Raw genomic sequence first — 22153 nt, 5'->3', positions numbered from 1 at the left:
CCTGAGCCCAAGAAAAAATATCCCTGCTGTGGAAGCAGCAATGGCAGCTCATGGTCCCCTGAGCGCCTCCAAGGGCTAACCTAGAGCTACAAATAATGTCTGAGCACCGAGCATGTGGTCCAAAAACAAACAGGAAAAAAATGTGGAAATTATAAAGCCGTTATTGAAATATTTGGGAAACAAAGAGACTAAAGATAGGGAAGGAAATCGAACACCAACCCAAGAAATTTCTGGAAAAGAACCTGAGCCCAAGAAAAAATATCCCTGCTGTGGAAGCAGCAATGGCAAGGAGGTGGGGGACTCTCAATTCCCACCCAAGCCACAAAATGAGGCCCTTCCATGAATTTCAGGATCCCCACCCAAATTACATGGGGGTGGGGCAGGTTCTATGGCCCTTCTTCCCTCCCTTCCCTCCACCACGTTGCCAAAAATACTTTATTAATGAGAGGGAAGCCTAAAGCCACAGGGCCCATCTGCTCAGGGGCAATCCAGGGACGGCAGCTGGCAGCCGACCCTCCTGCAGCCGGAACCACTGGGCGCTGCTCTGGCTAATCACCAGGTGCATGTGGGCACCGGCTGGCCCTGCCCAGCTACTTAGGCAACTAGAGGCTGCCCTGGGCACAGACTCCCACTGACTAGTGGTCCACTCAGGTGGGTTTCAAGCCTGCAGTGCTCCCAGCCCTCCTGGGTTCCCTCCTGCTGACCTGGACACCCTAACCCGGGCAGCATGTCTTTGGCTCATGCAGCTGCCGAGTACATGCTCTCCGATGCCCTCCTGCCAGACCGCAGGGGGCCACGTCTCCAGGGGCTTCATCTGGAGCTGCCCCTGGACCGCCTGGTCAAGTTCGTGGCCATAGGCTTCCCTTTGCTGCTCATGTCACTGGCATTCGCCCAGGAGTTCTCGGCTGGTAAGTGGCTGCTCGGATTGTGTTCAAAAAGGGCCCAGACCTCTTTTTCCCAAGGTTTCTGGTAGGAACTCAATGGTTTTCTTGTCTGGTGCAGAGGCACTGGAATACTTGGGCTTTAACCCTGCTCTGCCTGTGCCTCAGAGTCCCTGGTCCCTACTTCCAGCCTGTCACTGAGGATCAGGTGGGGCAGTGTCTGCTCTGGCCAGAACTTGGACGGAGAGGACAGGACAGGCCGAGCCTGGTCCAGCAGTCCCACACACAGAGACACTCCCTCCTGTCCACAAACCCCAGCCACACACTGACCTCATCCCATGCGAGTGCTGAGGATCTCAGCAGACCCCTACCTACCCTGCAGAAAAGCATTTGGACCTTTGAGAAGCAGCATCCCCACCGGGACTGCCCTTCCTGGGAATCAAATCTACTCTTCTACCCATGTGTGCCTGTTTCTAGTGGATGATGGAAAAACAAAAGATTCCTTTGTGCCTGCTCCCCACCCCCAGCAGCTGCCTTGTACCCCTCTCCCACTTTGACTCCAAAGCCCTGGAGTAAATCCTCTTGGCCTGTCCAGCACACCCACCAGCACCCCTGAGCATGCCCCAAGGATGTAGAGGGGGCTTCTGTATGTTTACTTAAGGGGGTGTGTTTCCAGGGGTACCAAGTGCCTGGGGTATTTCTTTTTGGGAAGGGACAGTAAGTCTGGGAACCTTCACTCTGAACTTTAAGTGACAGAATTCTCTTCTCTTCTTTTTTCTTCCACTCTCTCCCTCTTCCTTTCTGTCTATCTTTCCCTCCTTCCCTCCTCTCTCTCCCTCTGTGTGTGTGTGTCTTTTTGTCTCTGTCTCTCTATCTCTCACTCTTCCTCTCTTTTCCTCCCCTCTCCCTCTCTCACACCCTGCCAGCTCTGGGCCTTAACAGCTGTGCCAAACACAAGTTCAGTGTCCCAGCCGTGATGAGTCCAGAAGGCTGGTACTGGGGTGTTGGTCAGTCCTTAGAGGGACAAGGAGTGACCATCTCTCACTAGCCCCTGGACCCGGGTGATGACCATGCCGTGATCATCCTTCTTAGCCCCTGGCCACCTGGTAACCATATCTCCTAGCCCCAGTCCCCAGAGCACCAGTGGCTCTCCGAGGCTCCTGCTCACAACATCCCTGCTGCAGGCTCTCCCATCAGCTGTTTCTCCCCTGGGAACTTCAGTGTTCGGCAGGCCGCCTTCGTGGACAGTTCCTGCTGGGACTCCCTGGCCCACCACAAACAAGAGGAGTCTGGCCAGTACAAGATCAAATCCCTGTGGCCGCACAAGGTAAGGTTCTGGACTGCAGCGTTGTAGTGCCTTCAGCTTTCCCTGCCTCCTTGGCACTCCACTTTCCCCAACTCTGGCACTGACTCCAGGCTTCAAGCCAATAACTGTCTGTGATCTTGGGGGTCCTGGGTTCTCTGACCAGAAGCTTGTGCCCTGTGAGAGCTGTTGGCCTGCTACTTAAAGTGTGCCTTCTAGTGGCCAGGACATAGTACTGCAGTTAGGGCACATGTCACCTACCAGGGTTCTAATCCCAGCAGCAGATGGTCTCTTAGCATCTCTGCTGCAGTCCTGGGGGCCCCAGCATAACTAGGGTATCCTGGGTACTCCAACTCTCTCAAGCCTGACAAGCATCACTTCCTCAGGTCCTTTCAGTGAAATATCTGCCCAGCTGACCAAAAAAGGCCCATGGGGGCCTCAGACCTGTAGAAAGTCCCCCAAAATGGGACAAGCTTCAGCTGTATGCCTAGAGTGCACAAGAGCCCATCCCAGCTCTCCCAGGCCTTGCATGCATGCCTGGCTACCTCAGAAAGAGCTTGGGGCCCCGTTGGCTGCAGTCCTTTCCTATGCTGCCTGCCTAGTGGGGGTGCCAGCTGAGCCCCCTCTCATCCCACAGGCCCTGCCATACTCCCTGCTGGCCCTGGCCATGGCCATGTACCTTCCAGCAGTGCTGTGGCAGTACGTGGCTGTACCAGCCCTCAGCTCAGACCTGCGTTTCATCATCAGTGAACTGGACAAGTCCTACAACCGCTCCATCCGCCTAGTGCAGCATATGCTGAAGATCCGCCAGGCTTGCGCTGACCCACACGTGTTCTGGGATGAGCTGGACAAGTGAGTTGCCAGAGGAATCCCTAAACCATCCTCTGGGTGGCCTTTGAGAGGTCCTGGTGCTAAGTGCCTTATGTTCTATCTGGGATGGGAGGAAGCAACCTCCTTAGCGGTAAATGCATGGAACCCCCAGTGCCTCTTTGTCCATAAAAATTGTGGCTCAGAAACTTGCATGGCTCTACCCAGACCTCCAAAAAACACCCCAGATTTCTCCAAGGCCTTCCACATCTGTCACCAACTCCTTTTCCAAACTCCCTCCCACATGCTTCCTACCCAAGCATGTTCTTTTCTCCCGAGCCAGCCCTGCTCTCTCCTCAGCATCCAGCCATTTGAGGGGAGACCTGGGCAGTTCTGGGTGCTACAGACATGTGTGTGTGTAGCCTGGGACAGGAGAGAGCTTGCCTTGATGGTCTTGGGCCCTGGGTTCAATCCTTGCCTCCACAAAACAAAAGAAAATCCATGTGTATGCATATGTGTTATGTAAAGGGAGGGGTAACCAAATAATACTTACCCAGGCAAGGCAACAGCTTATTCAATCATACAAGAAGTAAGCATGATTCATCAGTAAAGCTCATAGATGATGGTGGGGGCAAAGATCATTGAGGGGCTGGAGTGATAGGACAGCAGGAAGGGAGTTTGCCTTGCACATAACTGACCTAAGATTCATCCCCAGTATCCAATATGTTCCCCCAAGTCCATTAGGACTGATCCCTGAGCACAGAGCCAGAATTGAACTCTGCACATAGCTGAGTGCCCCCCCCCCCACCAGCAAAGAAGTGGGTAGGTAAGTTGTAAGGCTGTGGAATGGAGCAGTTCAAAGTGGGCTCACCAGGTTTAGCTATACAGACTGCCTCAAAAGCCAGCTTCTGCAGCTTATCTGGGTTACTCCCCTCCTGCTCAAAGAAGCATCTTTGTAAAGGGGTCTCTCTGCTTGCTCTAGGCCACCTCTTCTCGCTCTCCCAGTTCCTACAAACCATGGTTTGCATCCAGCATTTTAGCAACTCACTGAGCTATATTATAACTCTCATTTGCAAATGTTATCTAGCCCTTTCAATAAGTGAGAGGAGAAACTGTGCACTTCAGTTATGTAGAGACCAACTTCCACAGCTCTCAACAAATATTTGTTAGTGTGTTTTATTAAAAAGAAAAGTTTAGGGAGCTGTAGAGATAGCATGGAGGTAAGACATTTGCCTTGCATGCAGAAGAACGGTGGTTCAAATCCCGGCATCCCATGTGGTCCCCTGAGCCTGCCAGGAGCGATTTCTGAGCGTAGAGCCATGAGTAACCCATGAGCACTGCTGGGTGTGCCGCAAAAACCATATATATATATATATATATATATATATATATATATATATATATATATATATTAAAAAAATTTTTTAAAAGTTTAAAAATCAATAAGGGCTGAAGCAATAGCATAGCAGGTAGGGTTTTGTCTTGCACACAGCTGACCAAGTTCAGTCCCCGGCATCTCATATGGTCTCCTGTGCTTTCTGGGAGTAATTTCTGAGTGCTGCTGGGTGTGGAAAAAAAAAAACTGTCTTAAAATTTACACCGTCCTGGGGCTGGAGCAGTGGAGCAAATGGTAAGGCATCTGCCTTGGCTGAGCTAGCCTAGGACAGACCACGGTTAGATCCCCTGGTGTCCCCTGTGGTCCCCCAAGCCAGGAGCAATTTCTGAGTGCATTGCCAGGTGTAACCCCTGAGCGTCACTGGGTGTGGCCCAAAAACCAAAACGAAAAACAAAAACAAGAACAAAAAACCTCATACTGACCAAAATTGAGACTGTATTTTTAGATTCCCAGTCCAGTGCTAACTTAGTTTACTGCCAGCTGGAGTAATAACACAGCAGGTAGTGTCTGTTCCTTGTCTTGCATGAAGTCAACCTGGGCTTAATCCCTGGTACTCTATATGGTCCCCAGATCTCACCAGGAGTGGTTCCTGAACATAGAACCAGAAGTAAGCCCTGAGTATACCCAGTACACCCAAGAAAATAACAAATAAATAAGCCTATTACTTCCTAGGAACATGACTAAGCATAAAGGGTTAGAGGCCCTGCTGGGCAGAAAACCATAGTAATGGATATCATTCCCCCAAGAAAGGGTTATTCCTGCCTTATTGCACTCTGCACTGGGAAAATCCATAGGTGCTCATGCTCTATTTGAGGAGAGAGGTGCTTGTGCTCAGTGTTTCCTGAAAGCCCAGAACACCAAGCTGAATATGCTGTGCCCAATACCACATGCCCACTGTCCTACCCTCACCAACCTCCCCACACATACACAGGGCCAGGAAGGAGCGGTATTTTGAGTTCCCCCTTCTCGAGCGTTACCTGGCGTGCAAACAACGTTCACACTTGCTTGTGGCCACCTACCTCCTGCGGAACTCGCTGCTGCTCATCTTCACAGCTGCCACCTACCTCTACCTGGGCCATTTCCACCTGGACGTCTTCTTCCAAGAGGAATTCAGCTGCTCTGTCAAGTCAGGGCTACTGAGCGGGGAGCCCCAAGTGCCACAGCTCATCTCATGCAGGCTCACTTCGCTGGGCGCCTTCCAAACTGTTAGTGTCTGCACGGTAGCTGTCTACACACTCCTGGTGCCCGTCATAATCTACAACCTCACACGCCTCTGCCGCTGGGACAAGGGGCTTCTGTCCATCTATGAGATGCTGCCAGCCTTTGACCTCCTCAGCAGAAAAATGCTGGGCTGCCCAGTCAATGACCTCAACGTCATCCTCCTCTTCCTCCGTGCCAACATCTCCGAGCTTGTCTCCTTCAGCTGGCTTAGCGTACTTTGTGTGCTCAAGGACACCACAGCCCAGAAGCACAACATTGACACTGTGGTTGACTTCATGACATTGCTGGCCGGCCTGGAGCCATCCAAACCCAAACTTCTGGCCTACCAAGGGGGCGATGAACACCCATAGTGAACTGTCATGAAGAAACCAAGGGGAAGACGGTGTTACAGAAAGTCAAGCTCTCTCCTTCCTCGCAATGAGACACAGTATGTACAAAACTACCCACTTTAGAGCTACTTGGGTTCCACTGAACTGGAGATTCTACTATACCATGTTTTTTCTGAACTTAAAAAGGTAGCAACCACATATGGAAATGTGTCTGAAAGTTGGAGCTTGATTTCAAGAATTTAAAAAGAAAAATAAAAGGTGCATGCCATGGGGATAGAAAAGAAGCTGAAGGAAAGTCTTCATGTTCTGTCTATATGTGTGAGATCTTCTGACTCAGAAAGAGGAACTCAAGGCTGTTTATGGAGATAGATTCTTCTCTCATTTGCTGCAGGCCCCACTAGGCTATTGTTCACCTCAAAGCACAAGCAGAGCAATGTGGCAAGAGAATAAAGATGTGAAATTTCTGGAAACCTTTTCAGGTGGTTGAAATCCTTGGAGTGTGCTCAGCTCACTCTGTGGGATTCATGAGCACTGCTGGCCAGGGACAGAACAATGGCAAGAATTTGTAACCTGTTCTTGGGGCTGAGGACAGTGTAGAAAATAGCTAATGCTGCACACAGCAATGGATGCAGCCTGGAAGTGTGAAGATACACATCCATTATGTAATCCATGGCTGGGATTATAGGCCACAAATTCCTTTACAATGGGTTTGGTTTGGTTTTTAGGTTGGGGGGAGACACAGCTCCCAGTGCTCAAAAGCCACATATAGTGTTGGGGATTGAACCTGGGGCAGCCATATTCTAGGCAAATAAATGCCTGTCTCACTGGACTATGGCCCCTGCTGACTCAGTCACTATTCTTACTGGGTTCACTTGACTCCGAATATTCCAGAGTATATCCAACTTCTGCCCACTGCCCATCACTAATATTTAGTACGTAGAAGTCCTTCGGATGGACTGTTCCTCTCTCTCTTATCTGAATCCATCACCCCTCCCTCAGAATTTCTAACTCCCATCCTGAGCCTGGGTTTAGTTAGACTCCAAAGGCCATGTTTGACCCACAATATCATGTTGCCTTTCTCATCTGATATCTCTTTTCTTAGAATGACACAATATATGTTTCTTCAGAATTTTGGCATAGACCAGTTAAAAGTTTTCTTCCAGTAGGTAGGTGAAGAGAAAATGTGTTATTCCTATGAAGTCACTTAGGTTTATCTAAATCAAGCAAACCCTCTTCCTGGACTTCCCTTCTCTCTCTCTGCCTGTCTCTGTCCAGACACCCTGGCTGACTACTACACAACCCATACTTCTTAGGACGCCAAACTGAATGCACTGTCACACTACTACCCAATCTGTGCTTCCTGAGCTGACCGCTGGCTCTCTTTGAGTCTGTCTGCACCTGCTTCTTCAAGATCCCTTCTATGTAGCCCCACTTTTCTAGCTGGGTGCTGCCATAGCAATAGAAAACACCTATTATACTTCTAACTAAGGCTCCTTGACACTCTATCCTTGCTTTTTAAATAGGAACCTAAAGGTTGGGCCAAAGAGTAGGCATTAAACAAATATTCTAATAAATAAATACAGTCACAGAAATGCCCAGTAATATTACATTCAACTTCTACATAATCCTGAAATTGGGGTGGTGAGATTGGGGGGGGGGGGGTTGTTAGGTAACTGTGTCTTAAAAAAGAAGCACTTGGCAAACCAATGACCAAGAAGACCATCTGGAAAATAATATAAAATGATGTAAATGTAAAATGTAAAATGATGATGGGATAGGAAGAAACCAAGCATGCCATTTAGATAGACCAGCTCTCTCTCCTTTGCTCCCTCCTGGGATTCCTTCTCCCAAAGGGAAACACAAGCCCTTCGGTGTGCGCATGCGCGCGCTTGTGTCTAGGCCTTCCAAGATGGCGCCGACCCGGGTCCCGCTCGGCCAGGCCGACTCGACCGCGAGAGCCTCGCCCGCGAGCGGCCCGGAAGTCTCGAGGGGCCTGTCCGAGAATCTCGCCAAACCTCCACGAAATCTCGTCTACGTGCTCTCGGGGGGGGCGCCGGAAGTGACGTGTTTATCCTGCGTCACTTCCGGGTAGGACGCGGAAGTGGCCGCTCGGCGCCCATTGCCGGCTGTGCTTAGGGGCGCTGGGTGCTGCGGCGCCCCCCCCGGAGTCCGAGAGACTCGCGCCCGATGTCGGCCGCGCCCTGGAGACCCCCGAGCGGGGCCGTACCCTGAGCCCGCTCGCCCCGCTGCAGGCCTCCCGGGCCAGGATGAAAAAGCTCCCGAAGAAGAGCCAGAACGGGAAGTACCGGCTCAAGTATCTGCGCCTGCGCAAAGCGGCCAAGGCCACCGTTTTTGTGAGTGCGCGCTGTCCGCCGCGCCCCCGTCCTGGGGCTGGCACGGGTCCGAGTGCCTGCTGCATCACCGCACGCACGCGCACACATGCACGCACGGGTCCCAGTGCCTGCTGCATCCCCAACACACACACACACGCACACACACGTTGCAGTGCCTGCTGTATCCCCAACACACACACACACACACACACACACACACACAAACATGGGTCCCAATGTCTGCTGCATCCCCAATACACACACACACACACACACCCCTCTACCCCTGGCTTCACTAAGACCACGGAGTCCAGTTAATTGCATGACACACACATCCCCCACTGCTGACACCACTGACATGGCATCTTGCTCAACTCTCCGAGCTGGGAAAATAAGGGAGTGTTCTCCCACCTCTGAGTCCTCCTGTACATCCACCCGTTTCTGCATGAGCAACCCCTGGCTTTTATTTTTTTTGGAAGCATAGGGGAAGTTGTGAGGAGGGGAACCTTCATTGCAGACTGGGTAGTAGTGACAGCACATTCAGATTAGCGTCCTAAGAAGTATAGGATGTGAGTAGTCAACCAGGGTGTCTGGACAGAGGCAGGCAAAGAGAGAGAATGGAAGTCTAGGAAGAGGATTTTGCTTGATTTAGATAAACCTAAGTGACTTCATCGGAATCACACTTTTTCTCTTTACCTGCCTACTGGAAGACTCTAATCTAATTGGTCTATGCCAAAATTCTGAAGAAACATATCTTGTGTCATTCTAAGAAAAGAGATTCCAGATGAGAAAGACAACATAATATTGTGGGTCAAACATGGCCTTTGAAGGCTGACTAAACCCAGGCAACATTTATTTAGCACTCAAGGCACACTGGATAGAATTAAGAGAATTGACTATCCTGTGTATCAAAAGGAGCTTGTTAGGAGCGGTTCTTCATCCAGAACATGAAGATTTTTGTGAGGATGTGGTCTAGGCTAGCTTTCTGGACAGGGAGACTGGAGGATACTTCCTATTTAAGCTATGTATGGGACAGGAAAGCAAAAGTGTAGATAAGCAGATTCTAAGATTTAAACAATATTATACCTGGGACTGGAGCTGGAGAGATAGTACAGGAGGGCACTTGCCTTGCATGCCAACAACCAGTGTTTGATCCATGGGCATCCGATAGAGTCCCCAGAGCACAGAGGAGTAATCTCTAAGTGTATAGCCAGGAATAACCCCTGTGTATCACTGGGTGTGGCCCCTCACCCAGTAGGAAAAAAAATATGACTCCCCTAGATATTTATATGTCCCATCCAGTTATTTTCTTGAAGGTTCAGAACATGCAGCATAAGTTTTCATGGTTCCATTGGTTTTACTAGCAGTCCACAAATCAAAGCACTCGGGAATGGGCATTCCTACTACTTAGGAGACTACAACACCACCAACCATCTCGGGGTTTGGCCACCATTGCAGGCTGCACTTCTTCCTGTCTATGACTTCCCTAGTCAGGCTGATGGTACATCTGGGGCTGCCTAGGACAGCCCTTGTTTTCCACCTTCTTCTGGCATGGTCCGTAAAAGCTGCCCTTTTTGCTAAAAAGTACCCCAGTCTGGTCAAGTCAAACTGCCGGGCCTGCAGGTGACCCTGATTCTTTTTCTCTCCCTCACAGTTGGTCTATAGGGGAGGCTGAGGTTGACTTCTTCCTTTTGAAATAGAACACCTCTTTGTAGAACAGTACTCTTGATGGTTCCTTTTATGTGACTCTAATTTCTTTTCTTAAAGGAAAATGCTGCTATTTGTGACGAAATTGCTCGTCTTGAGGAAAAGTTTCTTAAAGCAAAAGAAGAAAGAAGGTGAGCTTACCCTAACCTTGTGTTCAAACATTTTCAGTGACTGGTGCTAACTGCTCTGGAGTCATTCCAGTCATTGTCCAACAGGTTGTCTGTGCATTGTACAACCCACAGCAGAGGCCAGCCAGATCTTGAATTCATATAGTCTGGCACTTGTATATCCCCTAGTCATGTTGGACCCTGGTGATGAGACAGCTTATTGTCCACCTTTCTGACAAAGCTCTGACAAAGATATTTCTGACAAATATCTACAAATAGATATTTAGTCCTACTGTGCAGTGCACATGGACATATATGTGGACATATGTTTGCAGTTAATGTTAAATATCCTTTACCTTCCACATCCAGGTAGTGGCTCCCAGGTACAAGAGACTGTACCTCCAGGTACAAGCCTTATCCTTGACCTCTTAAGCTCCTCCTGAGCTTGGTTAGTCCTAGCATCCCAGAGACTCTTTTTCATGAGTGTAACAATTCTGTGTATAATTCTGATTTTGTATGTCAAAACCAGTGTTTTGTGTTGAGATCTTCTGAAAGTTCACTCACCCTTTCCTTTCCCACCTCAGGTACTTGCTAAAGAAGCTGCTGCAGCTTCAGGCTCTGACTGAAGGAGAAGTGCAGGCCGTGGCTCCTTCCCACAGCTCCAGTTTGCCCCTGGCTTATGGTGTGGCCAGCACAGTAGGAACCATCCAGGGAACTGGGCCCATTGCTGGTCCTAGCACTGGGGCTGAGGAACCTTTTGCAAAGAAATCCAAGAAGGAGAGAAAAGAAAAAGGCAAAGAAAACAACAAACTGGAAGGTACCTTGGTGGGGGAGAGGTCAGTTGTCCTAGTGGCTTATGAACTAATGCGAAAGACCTGGTATTAATTGTGGCCACATGTCACCATTAATTCCAACTCTCACCCCTCCATAAGCCTTGACAGCTCCTGAGAAGCAAGTGTAAGGAGGAAATTTCCACATTGAGTGGAGGTGTTCCAGTGTGTAAGGAGGATTCACACTGGGTAGAGACATGCCAGTGTTTGTGGAGATTCCACACTGGGTGGAGGCATGTCAGTATAAGCCACAAGGATTCCACAGTGCGTGGAGGCTTGCCAATATGCGGAATATTCCTTACGGGGTGTAGGCACGCCAGTTTCCTAGGGCAGGGGAATGGGCTTTGTGGTCTTCTGAGCACTCTGTTGGCATGGGGAGTCCCAATCTTATAAAAGAGGCCTTGAACGGTGAAGGCTTGAACCCTTCACCCTGAAAGTGCTTGCTGCCAGCTGGGCAGCTGAGAAAGAACCTGGGACCTGTGGGAGAAAGTGAGTGGAGAGAACCAGGATCGGCTTATAGCATTCACATGTCAATCTATCCCTTCCCCTCCGCATTGGAGGGTCTCAAAAGTGGGTGACCCCAGATTTGCGTTTCAGTTCTGAAGAAAACATCCAAGAAAAGGAAACTGGAGGCAGGTGCTCGCAAGCCGGTTCAGCCCATTGCCCTGGATCCCTCAGGACGGCCCGTTTTCCCCATCGGACTGGGGGGTCTCACAGTGTATAGCCTGGGGGAGGTGAGTGAGACCAGGAGAACCAGAAATGGGGGGCCGGGGCTAGGCTGCTCTTCCTGTGCCTGTTAGCTGCCCTTTGCTGCTCCCAACCAGCCCTGACGAAATCAGGTCAGTGATTCTGTGCCACAGCCTCTGCTTTCTCGGTGCGGGGAGACTCCCTCTCAGGGGCCCCACAGCAGTCTCCAGATTACACGGTCTCCTCAGTTCCCCGGGGCTCATCACAGGTCGGTGCATCATTTTCAGATCATCACCGACCGGCCTGGCTTCCATGATGAGAGCGCCATCTACCCTGTGGGCTATTGCAGTACGCGGGTATATGACAGCATGAAGCACCCCGACCAGAAGTGTCTCTATACCTGCCAAGTCAAGGACGGGGGCATGCTGCCTCAGGTAAACTGTCTTCCTTTTTATGAGCACTTCATCTGCCTTCCCTGACTTCAGTTCCCAATTTATGGACAGATTTGCAGGACCACTGTAAAGTCTGACTATTAAAATTGACTTCAGTGAAGTTAACAGCCACAGAGAAAAACTAATCGGAGTCAAAACCTAGTCTGTAAAGTCTAGAAAACATTTTGAATTTTGGCATACACGAACAAAATCAACTAATCTTGTCTAAAGTGATATGACTGAGCACCCAAAACCTGGGGAAATTGCTTGAATTTTACGTGGAGCTAGTAAAGGAATCAGGTTGACAACATAGCATTTGTGATGAAATGTTCTTGGGGTTGGGAGAGTGCCACCATGGTGCTTAGAGATCACTCTTGGTGGGTTTGGGGAGACCAAACGTGGTACCAGGGATTGAACCCAAGTTAGCCGCGAGTAAGACAATATTCCCCCAACCTGCTGTAAAAATTTTGGCAAAAAGTCCTCAGTGTTAGTCTAATTATACGTTTCTTTATATAAGCGGTCAAGAAAGACACTTTGCAGTTCAGAAGATGAATTGGGAAATTGAAGGGCAGCTGCCATTAGAATGACCAGCAGCATTCCTCAACTATAATCAGCTAAGGTCACATAGTGTCACATCATTGCCTATAAAGCGCTCTTTGCATTTGCATTTTGGACAGGAAATAGTCTGGAACGGTGGGTGCGTGCAGGTTGTGTCTAAAGAGCTGACTTCTGGGAAGCATCGGGCAAGGATAAAATTAAAGAACTTTCTCTGCTTTCTTAGATTTGCCTGAGTTTTAAATAACCCTCTAGGAAGTTGTACCCTTCTGGGCTAGGGAGGTAACTCCAAGAAGCAGAGACCAGGCTTTACATGCAAGAGCCCTGGTTCAATCCTGGCACCTGGTCCCCAGACACTGAAACAGAGCAGACCCTGAGCATTTCCAGGTGTAACCCAAAAACTAAGGGAAGAGAATATATGAAGCAGCTTCTAGTCATTTCGAGTAAAGAAATATTTAGTGATGTTGCTTTCTCCTCTTCCTCCTGGAAATCTAGTCACTTGGTTGCTCCTTTCTCTTCTCAGTTTGAGATTGTTCCTGAAGATGACCCCCAGAATGCCATTGTCAGCTCCTCTGCAGATGTCTGCCACGCAGAACTGCTCAAGACCATCAGTGTGACTCTGTGAGTTGATCACGCACTTAAGGGGCTACCTCATATGTCGCTTGGGGCACATGGATGGACAGTCCTGTACCCTGAGGCTGACAGGGCCACTAGTCTCCAAGTCTCCGAGAACATTCCCCTGTGTTCATACATGCCATCCCAGATCCCTTCTGTGCTCAAAATAAAATGTTCCCCCTCCTTGTAGGGGGAAACCACCGCCTGACCTGCTTCCATCTGGAGCTGACTTTTTTGGATTTTCTCATCCAACTATTCAGAGCCTGATCCAGAGCTGTCCAGGAGCTCAACAGTGCATCAAGTAAGTGTGGTTGAACCTATTCCCTTTGCTCAGTGGTTAGTAACCCTGGCACCTGAGGGGCTGTTTTCGGTCCTCAGGCTACTACTGCAGGCAGGGCTGCAGCAGTCCGGGTACACTCCCTGCTCTGGAAGTGTGAGCAGGCATGAAACCCTGCACTGGTGTGGTCAGTACCCGTGCAGTGAAGTGTGGGAGATATCAACCGAAAATTGTGGTATCACATTCCGTGGGGGCTTGAATATCATTCTCTTTGACCCTGCAGTTACCGGTGGGTGAAGTACGACGTGTGCCAACCTGAACGGCAACTATCTCAGGAGCTTCCGGAGAACGATGCAACTATCAGCTTTGACGCCTTTCAGGGACAGACTTTTGAGGAGGACCATGACGATCCTATTCTCAATGGTATCTTTTCATTTCACCTTTCTCCTTGGAAATTCATCATTTTTAGACTCCTCTCCCCTATTTCAGAGCTGAGTAGACACACTCAAGCACACACGAGGCATCCAGACATTCACAGGTTGTCACTACTCAACTTTGGAGCCTGCTAAGAAACAGGGTTTCTCCTTTTTTAGCCTGAATTATACCTGAGTCAGCTCCCAGGGAAAGCTGTGACCCTAATGGATATTGCCAGTAGCGTGAAGGATCAGATTCTGTCTATGGCCATTCATAAGTGAATAAGGTGGTCAGAGACTGTAACTTTGAGTCAGGGAGGGCTCTGGGATTGAAATAAACTAAAAAGCTCGCATTTAGCTAATAGATTGTTACCCTAAGCACTAAGTCACTCTATTTAAGACATAGTTTTTGTTTTAGGAGTAAATATCAGGGCCGGAGAGATAGTGCAGCAGTAGGGCATTTGCCTTGCATGTGGTCGGCCCAGGATGGACCTAGGTTTGATTCCCAGCATCCCATATGGTCCCCCAAGCTTGCTAGGAGTGTTTTCTGAGAACAGAGCCAGGAGTAACCCCTGATCACGGCTAGGTGTGGCCCAAAAACCAAAAGAAAAAAGAAAGAATAAATATCGGCCACTATAAAGGCCAAAATGGCATAAAGGTATGTGGGCATTGGTTGAGAAAGAAAGAGGCCATGGATGTGGCTGACACTGGGCTCCTGAGATACCCAAGCAACCATGGAACTTACTGCCATCTTTTACTCCAGGATCCTTGGACCTCCCAGAACTCCAGCCTCCAGCCTTTGAATCTTCGTACCAGCCCATGCTCCTGACACATGAACCCCTGGGAGAGTCTTCTCCCCTTGAGCACTTGAAGTCCCCCTCACCATGTAGCCAGCTCAGTCCTTCACTTGAAGAGAAGGGAACTGACACCTCCTTTTCATTGTGATGACTTTTTACCGACTGAATGGAAAAATACAGCAGGAGTGAAGATGAAGTTAGCACATTGTGTCATGGGGGGTTCTGTGGGGACTGTCACAGGGAAAAACTTTGGCTGCTTTCTTTTTAGGAATAAATGTCCCTGACACTTCTGCTTATTTTTCTCTTATCAGAGTTTTGGGGGTTTTTTGTTTGTTTGGTTTTGGTTTTGGTTTTGGTTTGGGGTCTACATCTGGTGATGCTCAGAGCTTACTCCTGGCTTTGTGTTGAGGGATCACTCCTGGTGGGCTTGGGGAACACATAGGGGGTGCCTGGGATTGAACCCAGGTTAGCAAATGCAAAGCAAATGCCCTAACTGCTACAGTCTGTCCATTGGCTCGGCTTTGTATAAGTTAGCATAAGCTTAAATGACTTTTAAGCCAGGAGAGAGCTGCCAACTCCTAAAGAAGAGAGGCAGATTCTGAGAGCCTGTACTGGACTGATCAAGAGGAAGAGTCTGAGAGCCTTCCCTAAACTCTGCCTGAGGGCTGAGAGGAATATTTTAAGAACTTGGCCTGAACTCTGAGAGCCTAGTGGAAGATTTTGGCCAGGCAGGAGAGCATCTTTATGCTCTGGAGTCTCCCTCGCTGCACAGATGCACAGGGCAGAATCTGGGCAGTTCTGGACTCTGGGCAGACCACATTGTTCAGTTTGTGACTGAATACGATCCTGGCACGGTAGGGCTCTCCTGTCCGGGAACTCTGCCAGGACTCCAAAGAGTGTGGGAAGGCTGGTGCTTCTCCACCTCCGCTCTCAAAGGAACGGAAGTGATGTAGCTCTGGCTCTTCTGCTCCCAAGAACAACCTGTTGTCCATTTCGAGCCCAGTCTGTACTGGTATAAATGCACACACACACCACTGACCACTAGACTAGCTTCACTTCAGAAAGCACAAGTCCAAACTGTCATTCGCTGTTTTTACAACAGCACTTTTTTACAACAGGACTTTTTAAAATTATGTCACCAAAATTCACAATTTTTTTTTTTTTTTTTTGGTTTTTGGGCCACACCCAGCGGTGCTCAGGGGTTACTCCTGGCTATCTGCTCAGAAATAGTTCCTGGCAGGCATGGGGGACCATATGGGACACTGGGATTTGAACCAACCTCCTTAGGTCCTGGATCGGCTGCTTGCAAGGCAAACACCGCTGTGCTATCTCTCCGGGCCCCAAAATTCACAATTTTGACAGTACCCACAAAAGCCCTTCCATCCCAGCCCCATCTGTTTTATTTCCTCATTGCTTCGAATGTGGTTTAAACTTCAGTCTCATGGTTTGTTTTGGTTTTTTTATTATCACATTATTAGTATTTATTTTATTATTATTATCATTATTATTATTATTATTATTATTAACCCTCTTTAGCAAGAAAGGGAGGTACTAGAAATGATGGCCTCTGCTGTCAGGTTTTCCTAAGCCTGTGAGGCCCGTTTCCTCGTGTCCCAGCAGCCTGCATGGCCTTCTCTCTATGACCACATGCCTTTCTCAACATGGCGCATCCCTTGGCACCTCCCCAAATGTCTCCAGTCATTGGTTACAATCATCTACATTACCATTAGTAAGACTGACAAACAGCTTTGGGGATGTGCTTAAGGTGATTTGCAACAACGAAGGAAAATATCATGAAGCACTGATCTGAGGCACCCCACATATGTCTACGACAGATGAGGGCACATACCAAACTTCTGTGCTGTTCCCTGCAGGTGGGAGATGCAGGCAAAGAATGGAGGAGCTGGCAGGGTACTGGCAGGGTTGTATAGCAGGCACTGTTTATAATCGCAGGGCCAGGTGGCCCAGGCGTAGCGGACAGCCACCGGGACTCCATGACAGGAGCTGATATTCAGGCTCAGGGACTGGGAAGAGAAAGTGTCCATGGGAACTGGAAGCCACTTGCACTGACTGTTGTTGCAACAAGACACCTGCCAGGGAGCAGAGGAATAAGAGCAGTTAGACCGCGAATGTGGCTAACCCAGAGTGCACCCCAGATGTGCTGTAATTCTCACCGTAAAGATGTTGTCACTCTGCGCCGTCACCTGGATGGGCTGTGAATATGTGAGGTGGAGCTGTTTCCCCTCAGCCAAGACCTCTATGTTCTTTGGTACTGGACCTTGAAAGATGACCTTCTCCCCATAAGCCACTGCACGTGCCCCCAGGTGCAGCCTGTATGCCACTGTTTGTTTATCCCGGGGATGAATGCTGCAGGACAGAACAAATTTCTGAGTCTGAGCTCAATAATAAATACTTTTTTTTAAAATGCAATATATATAAAACACCCTTAAGAAGGTAAGGATAAGGTAAGGATAAGGGCCAGAGTAGGTAGGTAGGTCATTTGTCTTGCAGCAGCTGACTTGGATTCAATCCCGGTATCCCATATTGTCCCTGAGTCTGGCAGGATTGATTTCTTGAAACAATTGTGATCTACAGAGTCCTTCATAGTTGAATTTCAGATATACATTGAGTCAGGCCCATTCCTACCACCAGTGTGTCAACCTCCCTCCACCAATGGTCCCAGAGTGCATCCTCTACCACCACCCCTTGCCCCTCTGGCCTGCCAGTATAACAGGCCCCTTTAAGTTTAGACTGTTAAAGTTTAGGTCCCTTGATTCTATTATCACTGACTTTGATTTGGATACTTAATTCTGTCCTTATTTATTTCCCCACGAATGCATCTGAGACCACTTGGTGCTTGGTCCCCAGCCTTTATTTATTTCTTCTTATTTTTTTTGGTTTGTTTGTTTGTTGTTGTTGTTTTATTGTTTTGGTTTTTGGGCCACACCCAGTGACACTCAGGGGTTACTTCTTGCTATACACTCAGAAATTGCCCCTGGCTTGGAGGACCATATGGGATGCTGGGGGATCGAACTGTGGTCCATCCTAGGTTAGCACATGCAAGGTAAACGCCCTACCGCCTGCCCCACCACTCCAGCCCCCTTTCTTAGTCTTATAAAAAAAAAGTGGGAATATGTGGTAGAACAAAGCAATCCATGTTCGAAGGTTCTGTGAAAAAAGGCAAGAGGCTGATTTAAAAGATAAGAGATAAAAAAAATAAAAAAGAAAAAATATTTTTTAAAAAGTGGCAATTTTTGGGGGGCCGGAGAGATAGCATGGAGGTAAGGCGTTTGCCTTTCATGCAGGAGGTCATCGGTTCGAATCCCGGCGCCCCATATGGTCCCCTGTGCCTGCCAGGAGCAATTTCTGAGCCTGGAGCCAGGAATAACCCCTGAGCACTGCCAGGTGTGACCCAAAAACCAAAAAAAAAAAAAAAAAAAAAGTGGCAATTTTTTTTTTTTTTTTTTTTTTGGCATAGGCACAACAAAATATGGGGAAAGTAGAAAGGAAAAACCTTTGGCCTAAAAACAGGGAGCATCCTGCCATAAGACCAACTATAGGCTCTGGGCATACTACCTTGTCTAACCCCAAAGTCTTTCTCTGTGGTCAGTAAAAGGTTTTCACAATCATGATTGTTGTGGTCATGTTTCTGGAGTTAGAGATCCTGGTTTCTGTACAGATCCTATTTCAAAGTCAGGGTGACAGAGAGTGTCTTCTAGTTTCATCTAGCCATTAGGTGGCAATACAGGGAACCCTGAACTGAAAGCAAGTTGTTGTTGTTACCAAGTCTTAGGTCATATGAAGCCACTCTGGAATAAGCCAATACCAGGATGAGTCTTTGCAGTCCAAGTATTGGAGTGTTCTGCCTGTTTTCCTCAATTAACTTAATGGATTCGGGCCTAATCTCAAGATCTTTAATCCACTTTCAATAGAATTTTGTGTAATGTGTGAGATATGGATCAATCTTTAATTTCTTACACACAGTTATCCAATTATTCCAACAACATTTGAAGAAACTGTCTTTGTTCCATTTCATATTCATGGCTCCTTTTTTAAAAATTAGTTGACCATATGCTTGAGGGTTTGTCACTGGATATTCTTTTTTCTTTTAAATATGGAACGCTTCACGAATTTGCGTGTCATCCTTGCGCAGGAGCCATGCTAATCTTCTCTGTATCGTTCCAATTTTAGTATATGTGCTGCCGCTTCAAGCGAGCACATCACTGGATATTCTATTCTGACCTTTTGGTCTAAAAATCTGTCTTTGTTCCAATTCCATGCTGTTTTGATCACTGTGGCTTTGTAGTAGAGTTTTAAATTAGGTAATGAGATGCCTTCCAGTTTCTTGTTTTTCTGTATTGATTTGGCTATCATAGGTATTATATAGTTCCACACAAATTTTGTTACTGATTATTCTAAGTCCTTGAAGAAGTGTGTCTGAATTTGAATAGGGATTACTCTGAATCTATATAGTAGATTAGGTAAAATGGTCATTTTGATGATACTGATTCTTCCAATTCATGAGCATGGGATGTTCTTCTATTTCCTTAGGCCTTCTTCAATTTTTTTCTGAAGTATTTTGAAGTTTTCTTGCTATAGGTCTTTCATTTCTTTTGTTAGATTGATTCCTATGTACTTTTGGACCCTATTTTAAATGGGATAGACTCTTTGATCTCTTTCTCCTTTAATAATAATAATTATTATTATTTATTATTTTTATTTTGTGTATTTATTGTTTTATTATTATTTATGACTATATAAATAATAATTTATACATTATTTGTATAAAGAAATGCAACTGTCTTTTGTGTATTGACTTTGTAACTGGCCACTTTACTGTATTGGTTGCTTCTAGGAGCTTTTCTGTGGACTCTTTAGGGTCTTCGATATATATCATCATGTTGTCTGCAAATAGATAGTTTGGCTTCCTCTTTTCCGATTTGGATTCCTTTGATTTCCTTCTCTTGTCTGATTGCTATTGCTAGGACTTCTATGTTGAATAAGAGTGGAGATAGTGAATAAGAGTGGAGATAGTGGAGATAGTTGCCTTGTGCCAGACTTAGTGGAAATGCTTTCAATTGTTCATCATTAAGAATAATGTTGGCTGGGGTGGGGGCATACCTGGTAACACTCAAGGGTCACTCCTGGCTATGCACTCAGAAATTGCTCCTGGCTTTGGGGACCATATGGGACACTGGGTATTGAACCGATGTCTGTCCTGGGTCAGCTGTGCACAAGGCAAATGCCCAACCGTTGTACTATCGCTCCTGGCTGTGGGATTTTTATAGATAGCTATCTTGAGGAAGGTTCCATTCACACCTATTTTGCTGAGAGTTTTCATCATGAATGGATGTTGGATTTTGTCAAATGCTTTTTCTGCATCAATTTGATATTATGTGTTTTTATGATTTTATTTATGCGGTATATGATGTTGACTGATTTGTGTATATTTACTATCCTTGCATCCCTGGGATGAAACCCATTTGATCATGATGTATAATCTTTTTGATGTGTTGTTGGATTCTGTTTGCTAAGATTTTGTTAAGGATTTTTGCATCCATGTTCATTATTGAGATTGGTATGTAGTTTTCTTTCTTGGTGGTATCTTTGTCAGCTTTGGGAATGAGCATATTAGCTTTACAGAAGGGACTATGGAGGATTCCCATTTTTTCAGTATTTTGGAAGAGTCTAAGAATCAATGGTAATAACTCTTCTCTGAATGCTTGATAAAATTTACCTGTAAACCTGTCTGGTCCTGGACTTTTATTCTTAGGGAGTTTCTTTTTGGGGGGTGGGTGGATTTTGGGGCCACACTCGATGATGCTCAGGGGTTACTCCTGGCTATGCACTCAGAAATCGCTCCTGGCTTGTAGGACTATATGGGACGCTGGGCAATTGAACCATAGTCCGTTCTGGGTCAGGATGCCTTATACAAGGCAAATACCCTACTCCTGCGCCATCGCTCTGACCCCTCTTGGGGAGTTTCTTCATTACTGTTTCAATTTACTTACTTTGATTGGCCTGTTTAAGCTTTCCACTTCCTTTTCAAGTATTGGGAAATGATATTTTTCTAGAAATCTATCCATTTCTTCTAGGTTCTCTAGCTTAACTGAGTACAGTTGTTCATAATAAACTTTCATGATAGCTTGGGTTTCTTGGTATTCTGTTGTAATCTCTCCCCTTTCATTTCTGATCCAATTTATTTGAGTATTTTCCCTTCTGAGTCTTGCCAGCGGTTTGCTATCTTATTTATTATTTAAAAAAAAAAAAAAAAGCAGCACCAAGAGTGATTTCTGAGCATAGAATCAGGAGTAACCCCTGAGTGCTATTGGGTATGGCCCCAAAACCAAAAAAAAAAAAAAAAAAAAGTAAAAAAGTAAAAAATAAGAGCAAGTGATGAGCTACCGCTCAACCAAAGGGAAAAAAAAAAGCACCATGCCCCTTGAGCAGAGTCTGGAGTAAGCCAGGTATGGCTCAAACCACCACCCACCCCCACAAAATAAAATTTTAAAAAAACTGTGAGGAGCCAGAAAGAGAATATAAGGGTTAAGACACTTGCCTTGTTTGAACCAATCCCCATTTGATGTGCAGCCATATACAATCCCCCGGAGCACCAAAAGGAGAGATCCCTAAGCAAGGAGCCAGGAGTAAGTCCCTGAACACAGATGTGCCCACTCCACAAAAAAAAAAATATGTTTTTTAAAGGCAATTGGTGACATAATCCTAGGTGGGGAAGTCTTGAAATAACAGATGACTTGGAAGGAAGAAAGCAACAAAGATAGGGAGGGAGGAAAGTGAGGCAACCACAGGAATTAGCCCAGGAGAACTGACCCAAGAAAGGGCCATTTTATCGGGATTGACCCTTCGGTATTTGGTTTGCATGTCCCACTCAGTCATTCCATAACCGATCATTTGGGAACAGCTCCTCATTCGATTTCCACTCTAATGCAGACACTAGGGCTGTATTACTACTCTATTTCACAAGTGAAATCTTCTCACAGTCTAGAGCCAGATAACCACCCCCTCCCCTGGTGAGGCTGCTCACAAGATATGCTCTGGCCAGCGTCCAGTGAGCAGAGAAACTGGGCTTGCCCAAGGAGGAAGCACATAGTGTCATAAGAGTGTTGGAGGAGAGCAAAGGTCCACCTGTAACATCTGTATCTATGGGATCCTATAGTGATCAAAGCTTCTGTTGACCTCATCTGGACATGTCCTGTGCATAAGAAGTATCTGTTATTTTGAGGCACAGGAATATTAAGGACTTCCTCAGTGGAGGAGGGATAGAGAAGTCAACTGGACTAGTGTTTCAATGCAAGAACCCAAGGATGCACTACTATTTACACCCTGCAGTGCCAGTGATTAACCAGACTACTCCTGCAGTGCTCCAGAGATCAATCCTTAAACTACCTTCTCTGTCCCTTAGAAAGAGAACAGCAGGATTAAAAAAATGTCTTGTTCAAGCAA

General features: G+C 47.1%; 3 protein-coding genes and 1 non-coding gene across 5 annotated transcripts in view; 2 read left to right on the top strand and 2 right to left on the bottom strand.

Moving 5' to 3' along the window:
- The first annotated feature begins 727 nt into the window (after nt 1-727).
- On the top strand, nt 728-5958 carry PANX3 (pannexin 3). Its single transcript, XM_049777940.1, has 4 exons — nt 728-908; nt 2066-2208; nt 2822-3036; nt 5319-5958. The coding sequence occupies exons 1-4, from the start codon at nt 728-730 to the stop codon at nt 5956-5958; spliced, it is 1179 nt and encodes a 392-aa protein (XP_049633897.1).
- A 1888-nt stretch (nt 5959-7846) lies between these two features.
- On the top strand, nt 7847-14985 carry TBRG1 (transforming growth factor beta regulator 1). Its single transcript, XM_049778362.1, has 10 exons — nt 7847-7989; nt 8030-8291; nt 10038-10108; nt 10669-10901; nt 11512-11648; nt 11889-12035; nt 13111-13208; nt 13393-13503; nt 13763-13902; nt 14656-14985. Exons 1-10 carry the CDS (start codon nt 7847-7849, stop codon nt 14835-14837), a joined length of 1524 nt encoding a protein of 507 aa, XP_049634319.1. The 3' UTR covers nt 14838-14985.
- Nucleotides 14986-16175: 1190 nt separating this feature from the next.
- SIAE (sialic acid acetylesterase) overlaps nt 16176-22153 on the bottom strand; it is a 44824-nt gene continuing 38846 nt past the window's right edge. Inside the window, exons 9-10 of one of the 2 annotated variants that reach the window (XM_049777928.1) lie at nt 16864-17056; nt 16176-16779 (exon numbers count right to left, since the gene is read on the bottom strand). In XM_049777928.1, coding sequence (XP_049633885.1) covers nt 16516-16779; nt 16864-17056 — 457 coding nt within the window. In that variant the 3' untranslated portion in view covers nt 16176-16515. The remainder of the gene's footprint in view (nt 16780-16863; nt 17057-22153) is intronic. The other variant, XM_049777929.1, reaches the window with a different exon arrangement.
- On the bottom strand, nt 18798-18908 carry LOC126016975 (U6 spliceosomal RNA). Its single transcript, XR_007498656.1, has one exon. It is a non-coding gene; the product is annotated as a U6 spliceosomal RNA (small nuclear RNA).

Source organism: Suncus etruscus, chromosome 8 (genome assembly GCF_024139225.1).
Source record: "Suncus etruscus isolate mSunEtr1 chromosome 8, mSunEtr1.pri.cur, whole genome shotgun sequence".
Taxonomy (NCBI): Eukaryota; Metazoa; Chordata; class Mammalia; order Eulipotyphla; family Soricidae; genus Suncus; species Suncus etruscus.
This window is presented reverse-complemented; position numbering and strand designations above follow the sequence as displayed.

What these genes read in the sequence shown, in the direction of transcription:
- PANX3 (XM_049777940.1), top strand. Translation starts at nt 728, where the DNA reads ATGTCTTTGGCTCATGCAGCTGCCGAGTACATGCTCTCCGATGCCCTC. An exon ending in CGCCCAGGAGTTCTCGGCTG is followed by an intron (nt 909 to 2,065) that starts GTAAGTGGCTGC and finishes TCCCTGCTGCAG; the next exon opens with GCTCTCCCATCAGCTGTTTC. An exon ending in AATCCCTGTGGCCGCACAAG is followed by an intron (nt 2,209 to 2,821) that starts GTAAGGTTCTGG and finishes CTCATCCCACAG; the next exon opens with GCCCTGCCATACTCCCTGCT.
- TBRG1 (XM_049778362.1), top strand. Translation starts at nt 7,847, where the DNA reads ATGGCGCCGACCCGGGTCCCGCTCGGCCAGGCCGACTCGACCGCGAGA. An exon ending in CGGCCAAGGCCACCGTTTTT is followed by an intron (nt 8,292 to 10,037) that starts GTGAGTGCGCGC and finishes CTTTTCTTAAAG; the next exon opens with GAAAATGCTGCTATTTGTGA. An exon ending in AAGACCATCAGTGTGACTCT is followed by an intron (nt 13,209 to 13,392) that starts GTGAGTTGATCA and finishes CCCTCCTTGTAG; the next exon opens with GGGGAAACCACCGCCTGACC.